The 12,391-nt window shown below is 44.8% G+C and overlaps 1 protein-coding gene across 3 annotated transcripts in view; it reads left to right on the top strand.

The window, feature by feature from the left end:
- Positions 1-12,391, top strand: part of GSK3A (glycogen synthase kinase 3 alpha) — a 325,630-nt gene that overhangs the window by 216,753 nt on the left and 96,486 nt on the right. Inside the window, exon 11 of one of the 3 annotated variants that reach the window (XM_086933046.1) lies at positions 1,594-2,372. The exons of the other annotated variants lie outside the window; for them this stretch is intronic. Within the exon in view, the coding sequence (XP_086789172.1) occupies positions 1,594-1,670 (77 nt within the window). The 3' untranslated portion in view covers positions 1,671-2,372. Of the gene's footprint in view, positions 1-1,593; positions 2,373-12,391 lie in introns of those variants that run through there. 3 annotated transcript variants of the gene reach the window in all.

Raw genomic sequence — 12,391 nt, 5'->3', positions numbered from 1 at the left:
TTCCCGCCTCCCCTGGTACCTGTAGTTGTTAGTTATTCATTATACATACATACGCATGGACATCTCTATACTACACTTGCTCCATTCTCACCCTCTTACGGTAAAACACTCTAACAATAGAGTTGATGACCATGCGCACTATCACCAAAAGGAGTTTTCGCCTTACCTCGTGACTTGGAAATACTTCTTAGAAGAAAAACAACTTGCAAACATCTGGACCCAACACTAGATGATGGGGGTATTCAAAGCATGTGAATCTACAGCTCTACATGCCAAGAACAGATGCTTACTGGGTAATATTATCCTTTTTAATCGCTATTCTCTTAGAAGAGTGTAGGAAGCTGGCCCTGTATATACTATACCAAAGTGAGGTATAGTGTGCACAGAGGTAAAGTTAGATAGAACCTTACTCTTTATTTATGGTAGTGTGGTTGAGCAGTAAGGCAGTATCAGAGGACAGGGTTAAGCATGTGTTGTAATACTCAGTCAGTAAATGAATTCAAACGCTCAAAGACTGAACTTCAGACCAATTGTTTTTGTATAAAAATGGGTAACGACGAACTCCAAGCACCATATACTCTTAATAACAGCACTGCACTTAGTGTCTAAGAATGGACTTAGACACTGTAGGGGTACAGGGCTCATGCACCTATGCACCCAGCTAGAGCGGTGACTGATCTCTGCCAGGGGACTGGGTTGTAGGCATGGCACACAGGGATGTGTGCCATGTCGACTTTATTTTGTTCTGCACCAAAACCCACGGCCTGCAAAGGCAGTGTGTGAAGGTACAGGAACTCTAAGGGTAGCACAATAAGTGCTACAGTCCTTAGAGGTCTTCCCTGGTCACAGTGCCCTGGGTACCTGTGGCACCACTTACCATGGGTTGACCTGTGGCCGAGATGCCAATTGGGTTTTGGTTTCAATGCAGATTTAGGGAAAGAACATAGGCCCTAGGTACCTGAAGAGCAGGAGCCCAGGGCACTCTGTCAAAGCACATCAGCAGAAAGTGAAGGCTACCATGCAGAAAGAGGCCACTTTCTCACACACATGCCTCGAACGGATTAAGCTACTTACCCTGTAAGCATCTGTTTTTGGCATGTAGTGCTGTAGATTCACATGCGCTAACCCCCTCCCCAAAATTCTTGTGTAGGTTGCAGTTCATATACTTTATTTCATAGTAACGGATGGACGTCTCAATGCTTACATATCAAAACAATCTGAAAATGACGTCGACCATGTGCAGTATTACCAAGAGGCGGAGTCACACAGCCTTTGTGACTCGAAGAAAACTTCTTGGAACAAAAACAACTTGTAATCATCCGAGCCCAACACTTGATGTTGGACTTGTGCAAAGCATGTGAATCTACAGCACTACATGCCTAGAACAGAAGTAACATAATCCTTCTTTTCAATGGTGACTTCTACTTACAGACCAAAGGGACAGCCATGAAAAGTCTATTCGCTCTAGTAGTAGCTGTTCTCTGTATGGTGGAATTTGAAGAAACATTTGTTTATCAGAATAACCCTATTGAAATGAACATGTGGGTGTATGTGAGTTCGATATAGTTGACATTTTTTTTTTTATATGGACAGGTCATCAAGAACATCTCTATCATCTTTTCAGTTGGCTCCATAAAAGAACAAAAGGCCAAGTTCATCATCACTTATGATAGTTGATATCAACTTTTTGGACATCAGTTGTAGTTGACAGCAGTAAGACTAGTGTCAACTTTTTACACGAATCCAATGACCAGAATAGTCTCCTACGATATGAGAGCAGTCATCCGCGCAATTTGTGGGATAACATGCGTTATAACTAGTTTTTGAGAATATGTAAAAATTGTGCAAACAGATGAATATTTCAAACATGCGGAAGACTTCAAAACCACATTGCTACTGCAAGGCTATCCCAAGAAATTAAACAAGAACTCACTCCAGAGATTAGTTCACACAAGAGAGACATTACAAAGCTCCATTAAACTAAGGAATGTGTTGAACATGGTGTGTGTCCCAACTTTTTGCTCCACCACCAACCAATTCAAAAAAATAATTCTGCAAAACTGGCATATAGTCTACATTGAAAACTACAATACCTTCTCCCATGTTTGCTTTAAAAAGAAGGTGCAATATTAGAGACGTTATCAGTAGAGCCTACACTACCACTTAATAAACCTTTGAGTTCAATTTGAAATCTCTGGAATTTACCACCCATTACTGGCCATCATCGGTGTGGATGATATTGCGGTGCGCAAACAATTGAGGGGTCAGTATTTTAACATTGTGGTGCCAAAACTAAACAGAGTTCTCCTACTGCAAAACCAAAAACCTAGTCTGTCATAATTTGCCCTGTAATAAACTCTAAATTGGTCAAACCTCTCAAGTGTGAAAATGTATTGGCCAACACACATCAAAGATTTGGTGTAAGGTACTGACTGCACCACTAGTGAAACACTGCATTTGGCATGAGCATAATTAACAGAAATTAAAGTGGTCAGTTTTAGGTGTGATCCAAAAAGATCACAGAGGAGGCGACTTTGAAAGGAGACTACTTCAGATAGAAGTGTCTTTGATTGTGAAATACAACACTGTTCTCTTTAGTTCGGATGAGTTGTCTGAGATCCACATCATTTAACTTGATCATATCAGGTGTATTACCTTTTGGGATGTCTGTGACTGAGACTAACTTTTCCATTGTCCCATGTTGATTTCTGTCCTAAATGTGCTCACACCGATATGCTATTATACACATGTAGATTAACCACTTCAATTTTTGTTTATTATGATTTTGAACCTATAAAGACCTGGCCTTTTGTAATCTCCCCCCTCCCTTTTAATAGAGCTTCTCCATTTTAATGTTGATAGGATATTATTGAAAAATGCCCCTTTATCACTAGCAGCAATTAGTGCTCTGCAATTCCCATCCTTATGTGTGAAAGCAAATTTTGGAGATGGCGCAACCACACGCACTATCTACATGACCCAGCATTCCTAGAGTTATTAGTTAAGCGTCAATTAGCATGAGGCATGCAGGCTTTAATTTAGGGGCACGCTGCCTAGTGTTTTTTTGAAAGGTGTACCGTATTGTAATTTCCAAAGTGTTGGAAGCTAGCTCTTTGTGATATAGGAAGTACCTGATATACTGTGTAAAGAGTCCAGGAGTTTCCTTATGAGTGGACAGGGGCGTACTATGCAGTTCCAAAGTGCTCTGTTGGAGGGCAGTGTGGTCGAGCAGCCTTTGGCCTACCGCAGAGGAGTGCAAGCCATCTGCAAATACACACAATGGTTAATAAAAGACACAAACAACTCAAGGAGATCCACACCAATTTATAAAAATAGCGGGTCTCTTTATATATATATATATATATATATATATATATATATTTAGGCATCGGAGAAAAATCGTTCAGGTAAGAACATTTTTAAATAAAAGTACTTTTAACTTTAAAAAGGGGACACTGCAATGTCTGAGCTCTCCAATGTTGTTCTATGGAAGGAAGAGCAAGTTCTACAAACAGGCATAATATATTGACTTACAGGACCGATCTCCAGGAGTTAAGGTGAGGGGTGGGCAAGGTCCAAGGTGACACCAGCGGCATGAGGATGGACAGTGGACAGGTGCAGGGAGCAAAACTGCTTTGGGAGCCCAGTAGGTTTCTATGGAGATGGGTTACTGTGGAAAGAGGCTGCAGGCTCTGGCTGGAAGACCATTCGTGGTGAGGCGGGGGGGTGGGTGGGTCCTAGGCTTGGGATGCTCGGGGACATAGGGACACCCCAGGTCCTCTTCTCCACACCCGGAGACAATGGATGTTGAGGTTTCTCTAGGCATCTGTTTTTCTTACTGGGAGCAGTAGCAGTCGAGGGGGCCTGCATGCAGAGGCTGGAGGTGACATCGGGGATTCCAAGAGGGGTGAAACCATGATGGACTTAAGGGCTGGGAGACCTTGTTGACACCTGTGGCCCACTTAAACTCTGGCTGGACTTGTTGGTGCTGTAACTGCTTCAGGTGTCTGGGTTTTTAGTGGTGCCGAAGGCCTCAGTCTTTGCTTTGGAGTGTCAGCGGGATGCTGGAGATCCGTGTGAGAAAGTGCCCTCTTTCTGCATGGTAACTCCCACTTTTTGCTGAACTGCTGATGTGCTTTGACTGAGTGTGCCCTTGGCCTATGTGCTTTCCCTAAAACTGCATTGGAGACCAAACCTACTTGGCGCACTCTGGCCACAGGTCAGTCCCTGGTAAATGGTACCGCAGGTAACCAGGGCACTGTGACCAGGGAAGGCTCTGTATATACTATGCAAAAACAAGATGATGATGGACAGAGCGCTGAAACTTTTCAGACACTCACCCCCAGTCACAGAACTGGGTTGAATCCATCATTCTTTAGCTCACTTCGCCACCTCAGTTCAGACCCAGCTATATGCAAATCAGTCTTGACCCTGTGCCTCATGGGAACAGTCCATCCCGAATTGCCAAGTCAGGTCTTCCCTGAACTGGAAACAAGTATCCTGGGACCGGTTTCTGGGTAACACCCTTCATCAGCCAGGCTAGCTTGAATCCATTGGCAAAATGAGCAAGGGACCCACGAATTGCTAAGCCAGGTATTCCCTGAACCGGAAACAAGCATCCTGGGACTGGTTTCTGTGCTCCGTCCATCTGTGTGCTTGCTTTGTTTGCTCTAAGTTGGCAGGGTATGCCCAGTGCAACTGTTCCAAAAACAGAATGACTAGCTTGTCAGCAGGAGAGGCTCCTATGACCTGTGGTGAAGAACATCTGTTTTCTCTCAGAGTAGAGCAGCGGACACCATGGGCTACTGGGCAGGTTGTGGGAGGAGGGGAGTGCGTTGCGAGCCCCTCAAAGTTAGTCCTGTAAAGTGTTTTTTTTAAACCTCTTCGGTGTGATGCAAGCAGCATAATATTCTTTTGGCCTTGGACGCTAATACTCCCGAGTCTTCCACATTGGTTTTTAATCAGCTTGCCTTTGTTTTGGTCTGTTTTGGTCCTTGTCCTGCTCCTCTCCAGGCTAATTTCAAGCAGACCCCATCATTAGGACTATTATTTGCCCAAGAGGTACAGCACAAAAATAAACATACAATTATTACTTGAGGATCACATTTTAAATCAAAATACAATACAAATTTATAATATAATATCCTATGCATTTTAAAGCCAATAGAGCAGCAATTGATCTATGTAATTAATATCACAAGGGCCGCCCTTTTTTTTAAAGTTATCAATCTACATAAAATGCCAATTAATAAGATCCTAAATATTTTTTTAAAGATAGCCCAGTAAGACAGCCAATCAGACTTGTACCAGAAGCAACTGGTCCTATTTAAAATTTACACATCAGTATGAAATTAAGTCCGCTTTAACTATCATTCACAGCTTACTTCCATCTATAAATAAGTTTTGCAGCATGAATCTTTCTGGATTCACTATGCTGTACATTATTCCGCGGTCTAGTGGTTGGGTCCGGAATCGTAGTCTTTTCTTTGTTTTTCTTTGTTTTAGATTTTTTTTTTCGTAGCCCAGGTGGGCGTCGACGTCCCACCTTTTGGTGTCCTTCCTGTGACGTTGGCATGCTTCCTGCGGAAGCTCCCACCCTTGGGCGCCATCTTCAGATTCTTTTTTCCGTCATTGGGTCTGGATCGTTCCCGAGAGGGCTCCAGAGATTAGGAGAGAAGAGAAGCAGAACTCGAGATTTTTTGGAGAAAAACATTTGAGAAGACGAAGGAAGACTTCACCATCGAAAGGACGAAGAAGAAAGAAAAAACTTCAACACAATTCGACGTCCAGGGGAGAATGCGCAATCAGGGGGCCCCCTGAACGCAAGACATGGACAACACACCATTTAAATTCTGCCACAACTGCCACCATAAGTACGCGCAGAAGGACCAACACCCAGTCTGTAACCTCTGCCTGCCGACCACGAAAGCAAGGACTGCAACGCCTGCTCCGCATTCACGCCGAAGACCCTTCGAGTGAGAGAGAGGCAAAGAATAGCAAACTACACCATGCAGGGCAAGGGCCAACCACCGTCCCTTCGAGACCTGGGACTCTCGACTGACGAGGAGGATTACGCCGACGAAGAAGACATCGGCTACACGGTCGCAGAGACGATAATAAGAAGACTACAAAAAAGGTAGGAGATTCGACGCCCCAAAAAGGCTCGAAAGACTCGACAGTCTACCCAAGACTCTCGAAAAAACTATGGCAAGACCCCGAAAGCGCAGACGCCGAGAACTTCGGCGTCCGCAGCAACATCCAGGCCCAGCGGATCCTCACAGAAGGACTCCCTGGCGCCGAGGGACGGCGACCAGCCAAAGTCGTTGAAAAGCGTCCAAGAAAAGGAGCACTCGACTCCAAAAACCACTTCGAAGTCGACGACTAAAGACGCAAAACCAGTCTGAAATCTTACACAATTCCGTCAAGGCCCAAGTCACCGGTAGCACAGTTGGTCGAGGAAGAAGAGGAAGAATTTGAGGTCGAAGCAGCGTCAGAGACCTTGGAAGATCTGGAATACCAGGAGGATGATACCCCCTATTACAAAGAGGAGGCAGATGACGGCCAGAGGGCGTACCAAGAATCGACATACTCGGATACACAGGAGGTAGAGTGGCAGGACATCGAAGCTGAGAGTCCAGAAGAGGGAGTGGACATATATCCAGCGAGGGCTTCGCCGCCTGAAGACATTGGACTTTACAATGAATGCATCAAGAACGCAGCTGGAGTTCTGGACTTTTTGGTTCCGTCCAGAGGTGTCAGGGAACAACACCCAAAGACCCCGGAGTTCCACCTGCCTTGGTGCGCAAATGAACAGAAACACGGGCTTCTCGATGGTGGCGTCAAAGACCAAAGGTTTATTACTGCAGGGACACAGAAATCACAGAATCTACACACGGGCAGAATCTAGGAGACTGTTCGATTTGTACATTGAGGGTTGCTCCTTATATACCAAAAATTGTGCTTCAGGCAAATATTTCACATGTCAGTACATTCCCAAACCTTTGTGTCTTAAACAATAAATATTTGGCGTTACACAGGAACTGTCGATAATATCTGATGCCAAACATCACGAAGAGGGGTTCCCACTAGTCCATCACAATCCCTTGTCAATATTGCATTCAAGAGCCGGACCGCCTCATCGTAAAGTTCGTTACCTCCCCCTAATAAAGGCCCAGAAGGAAAGGAGCAGAGCCAGGTGCAGAAGATAGGAAAGCGGGATAAGAGATGTTTGTGGGTTGTAAATGGGCAAGGCTACCGGCTTCGGCCGTCTAATCATGATCAGGACAATGGACACGAAAACCAGTTCAGGTGGGCTGGCCTCGGGCAGAGGAGGCAGCCTTTGTCGAGTCATGCAGCTTCAGCGTGATCTGGTTAAAGGCACACGTGTCATGAAAGAGGTGAATCTCCGGCTAAGGCTACGTGTCCTTAATCAAAGTGGAGTGAATGAAGTGATCAGAGGCTATTGCATATGTGAGGGCAAGGAAACACAAAATGGCGGACATGATCTAAGATGGATGCCGTGGGTAGATCAGAAATGTGTTCATAACAGGAGTGCTCTTGCTCGTATCGTAGCGAAAACACCAGGATATGCTAAATGGATCATTTGCGGTTCGCTGATACTAATATTATGTATTTCCGACAAACTTGAAAACACGGGTTCAAATCGTCACGGAACCTCAGACCCTCCTTTTGCCCTTACATAGGCAATTACTCAGTCTATATCAGAGTCTAGTTCTATACTCATCAGGTCAGTGACATGTTGTTGTATCATCATCCTTTCTCGTGCCTTTTCTCCAAACGCAGGTGGTTTCCTAAAACAGGTTGCAGCACAAAGGCCACACAGGGCTGGACCACACTGGATAATCAGGCAGCATGAGAAGAGGAATACTAAGATGACACCAATGACCATTAGAACCTTCCATCCCCACGCTGAGATCAGAGTCCAAACCCACTCCATAAAGGACCAGTTTCCCTTGTCTACATGTATAGAGTCGGAAATCTTGTGTAGCTTAGAGATCGCCTCATAGACTGTTGGAGCATTATTAGGAATAAAGACACAGCAGCTCGATTGGATCATTCTGCATACCCCACCTCGGTCTGCAAGGATAACGTCTAAAACCATACGGTTTTGCAACGTCATGAGTCTATCCGCCTGGAGCTCAGCTGATAGATTGCTAAGGGCACCAGCAGTTTCGGTAATAGTAGATTCAACTACCCGTGTTAGTTGACGTATGTTTCTACTATTGGCCATAGGTCCCCAGAACGGAAGGAAGCCTTTGAAAAAGTCTCCAGCTTCCTGACCAGCGGTATCTTCTTTGCTAAAGACACCTCTCGCTACTCTTGTTCTGTGGTAATCAGATGAAGCAGTGTATGTTGGAGGCAATAATCGAGCAATATAACATGAACCTGAAAAGTCTGCAGGCAACCATGTATAAGCTCGATCTTCGACAAATGAAATAGGTACCCCTAGCAGTGAGGAAGGCAGGGGAAGAGTTAGCCGGAAACACATAAGTCTCAACGCACTCACTCCTCCCTAGCTGGGCTCTCGGATTTCTCCCATTACCTTGCAAACAGACCTGACCTCGGTGAGGTACGACCCAGATTGGAGTTGAGCTTTTACGCTTGCTTTCTCCTAAACTAAGGCGATACTCTGAAGTATTCCAACTCAAATACACTCGTAGTTCGTCCCTAGGGTATGATGGAGTATTATTGACATCCTTGATCATGTCAATAATTCCCTGGACTAAAGCTTTGTTGGCAGAGTTATATTTAGTGGAACGTGGTGGACGCGGAGGATAGGTCTCAAGGGCATAAGCAAAGATGGTTTGAAGGGCCTGAAATGATCCATTATAGCTGAAAGGCAAAACCAGATAGGGAATACCTTTATCCATAGTGTGGGGTATCAAGCCACACACCCAGCAGTCTGTAGTGTTAACTACCAGTTGATGTTGGTGCAAGAGCTGTACAAAAGTGTTGTTAATGAACTCTGTACGTCGGGCTTGCTCATGTTCAGGAAACGGGTGAAAAGAGTGTATAGAAGAAACAGTAGAAGTAACAGGATCAAGGGGAGGTACTGTAGTAACTGGCACAAAAATCAGATTTATACTAAAGACTATTCCACCCACCAATGTTGCTAAAATAATCAAAAATGTAACGGCACATTGCATCAAAAAGCATTTGCTACGAAGAATTTTGTACAGTCTGTTTCTGCGAACATAAATCACATTTTTTCGTTGCAGCGCAGGAAGCTCCATCTTCTACAATCCGCTCGCGACCACTGATGATGTGTACGTAGATGAAAATGCCTCTGTCAGCCCTGGGAGTTCCCAAAACCAACAGAAAGATCGACCTTGTGTCAGACCCCTGCAAATTCAAACTAGGCACACAGCCACGACCCTACGGCTACCCAGACGGCAAGGCAATTTTAAAAACAATAAACAATAGCAAACTTCCTGGCTGAAAAGCAAAAGTTCAATATATATATATCAAAATTACAATATGCAGTTGCCTGCTTTATTAGTCCTTTTTATGGCTTCTAAGGTTGTATCTCTTCTTCGCTGGTACTGTCTGATCGGAAAATAGTGTATCACTAGCAGCTGTTGCAGAGTTTAAGTTCGCAGATAACAAAGTTTCTTCTGATGCTGGAGACAAATGTTCAATGTTCGAAGGAGTTTTCTCAGGAGGAGAGTCGGGTTTCAAAGTGTCAGAAATCAAATCGGCATCACTGAAAGGGATAAATTTCGGCGTGATTTCAGATTCGGAGGCACCAATTCTCTTCTTCACCCAGTTGTCATAAGGCAGCGGCAACGGAACACGCTTTACGTGAGAAGCGTGAATCCAGTTCTTGCGGCCAGCAACACGTACGGCTGTCCTCGTTGCCAGCAGGACCTGGAAGGGGCCGATGTAGCGAGGCTGAAGATTCTTTGTCCTCGCGAAGTTCTTGACCATCACTTGGTCGCCGGGTTTCAGTTGATGCCCTGGACTCTCCGGAGGCTTTGGTAGTGCATCGAAAACCTGTTGATGAATAAGACTCAATTTAGCAGTCAAGTCGTAAAGGTAGTCTATCAACATAGGATATTCAATGGAGCAAAATTGTTTAGGCCTTGGCACACCCCAGACATTTGCCGGGCGGCCAAACACAATCTCGTATGGAGAAAGCCCTATTCTAGAATGCACTGTTGCTCTCGTTGATAACAAGGCCAAAGGAAGTGCGTCTGGCCAAGCCAACCCTGTGGATGCTTGAATTTTGGCTATCTTCAGCTTGAGGGTACCATTATAACCCTCCACTAGACCAGCTGACTGGGGATGGTTCGCACTATGAAATTTTTGTTTCAAACCTAGACCTGCACATACACTCTGCATAACTTTCCCTACAAACTCACTTCCGTTATCTGACCATACAATCCGTGGCATACCATATCTAGGGAAATATTCTTTGAGAAGAATTTTGGCAGTTGATAAGGCGGTATTGTCCTTCAGTGGGTATGCTTCTATCCACCTGGAAAAAGCACAAACCACCACCAGGACGTATTTCAAGTTATTACAGCGTTCCATGTGAATGAAATCTAACTGAATTACTTCAAAGGGGCAGGAAGGAGGAGCGAAGTGACCAGCTGGAGTTGGAGTTCCCTTGCCAGGGTTATGCATCAAGCACACCATACAATTTTTCACCACTCTCTCTGCACATTTACTGATCCCATCATTCTTCCAGACCGGAGCCAACATCTTACAGATGCCTTTAGAACTTATATGCGCTACTCCGTGCGCCATTGTCACTACTGCAAGCACATACGCATCCGGCAACATCCAACGCTGCTGCTCTGTCAAATCAATCCAACATCCATTCGAGTCCAACTTGCCCGTACCCTCTCTCCATACACGTTTCTCTTCCTCAGTTGCTTCTTTCTGAATCTCTTTCACACTTTCCATTGTATCTTCACACATCCCAGACTCAGCGATCCATCTTGCAGACGTTGCAACATACATTCTACTCATCACATCTCTAGCTGTCTGTTTAGCAATTTCATCAGCAAAAGCATTCCCACGCCCAACATCATCCGTGATTGCTTTATGAGCACTGCACTTCACAATCGCAACTTCAGTCGGCAAGGTTAGAGATTCCAACAAGTCGTTAACTAGCTGACCATGTTGAATCTTAGTCCCATGGGACGTAATGAAACCTCTTTCTCTCCACAACCGGCCAAAACTATGGGCCACGCCAAATGCGTACTGACTATCTGTGAACACATTCACTCTCTTTCCCTCAGCTAAAACACATGCTCTCGTTAGAGCTATTAATTCTGCAGCTTGGGCAGAATTCTGACTCACTCTTGCAGTCTCCACAATCGTCTTCAAAGTCGTCACCGCGTAAGCAGCAGTCACATCACCATTCTCCAATTTAAAACATGACCCGTCCACATATAGCGTACCATCCGGATCGGGTAACGGAGTATCTTTAAGGTCAATTCGTCCTTTTGTCTCTTCCTCCGTTTTAAAATAGCAGTCATGTGGCTCAGAATCACTCGACTCTTGATCAGTCGGCAACAGTGTTGCTGGATTCAATACATTACATCTTTTGATCTGAATATGACTCGCTAGTAGTGTCAGTTCGTAACCAGATAATCTCGCACTGGTAAGGTGTTGTGTCTTCGTTCGGTTCATGAGTGTATCCACTGCATGAGGAACCATGACCACTAGCATGTTGTTCATCACCAAACCAGCAGATTGCCGAATGGAAGCCGCAGCTGCCGCTGTAGCCCTCAAACAACTAGGCAACGCTCTAGCTACCGGATCTAATGTTGATGAGAAATACGCACAAGGGCGTTGTTTATCACCAAACTTCTGTGTCAGGACACTCAACGCGCAACCTTCTCTCTCGTGAACATAGAGCGTGAATGGTTTACTGTAATCAGGTGTACCCAATACAGGAGCTGAACACAAGGCTTTTCGTAATTCAGTGAAACTCTCTTGACATTCATCAGACCATGGCACCGGACTCGGAACATTTTTCCCAGTCAAAGCTACCAGTGGTTTCGCTAAAAGAGAAAAATTTGGAATCCACTGCCTACAGTAAGAGGTAATACCTAAAAAGGCACGTACTTCTCTCTGTGTGCGTGGAACACTCATTTGCGTAATTGCTTTTATTCTTTCTGGGGTCAACTTCCTTCCCTCCTTTGACAAGAGATGACCTAGGTAGGTCACTTCTTGGCAGCAGTATTGCATCTTGGAAGGTGATACTTTGTGATTCAAATCAGACAAATGATGTAACAACGATACTGTAGCTGCTTTGCAAGTTTCCTTGTCATCGGCAGCCACTAAAAGATCATCTACGTATTGTACTAGGGCAGAACCTGGAGGAAGGACAAAAGAATCTAGCTGACTTTTTAATGCT

Source organism: Lissotriton vulgaris, chromosome 7 (genome assembly GCF_964263255.1).
Source record: "Lissotriton vulgaris chromosome 7, aLisVul1.2, whole genome shotgun sequence".
Classification (NCBI taxonomy): Eukaryota; Metazoa; Chordata; class Amphibia; order Caudata; family Salamandridae; genus Lissotriton; species Lissotriton vulgaris.
Note: the sequence above shows the minus strand (reverse complement) of the source record. Positions and strands in the feature narration are given on the sequence as shown.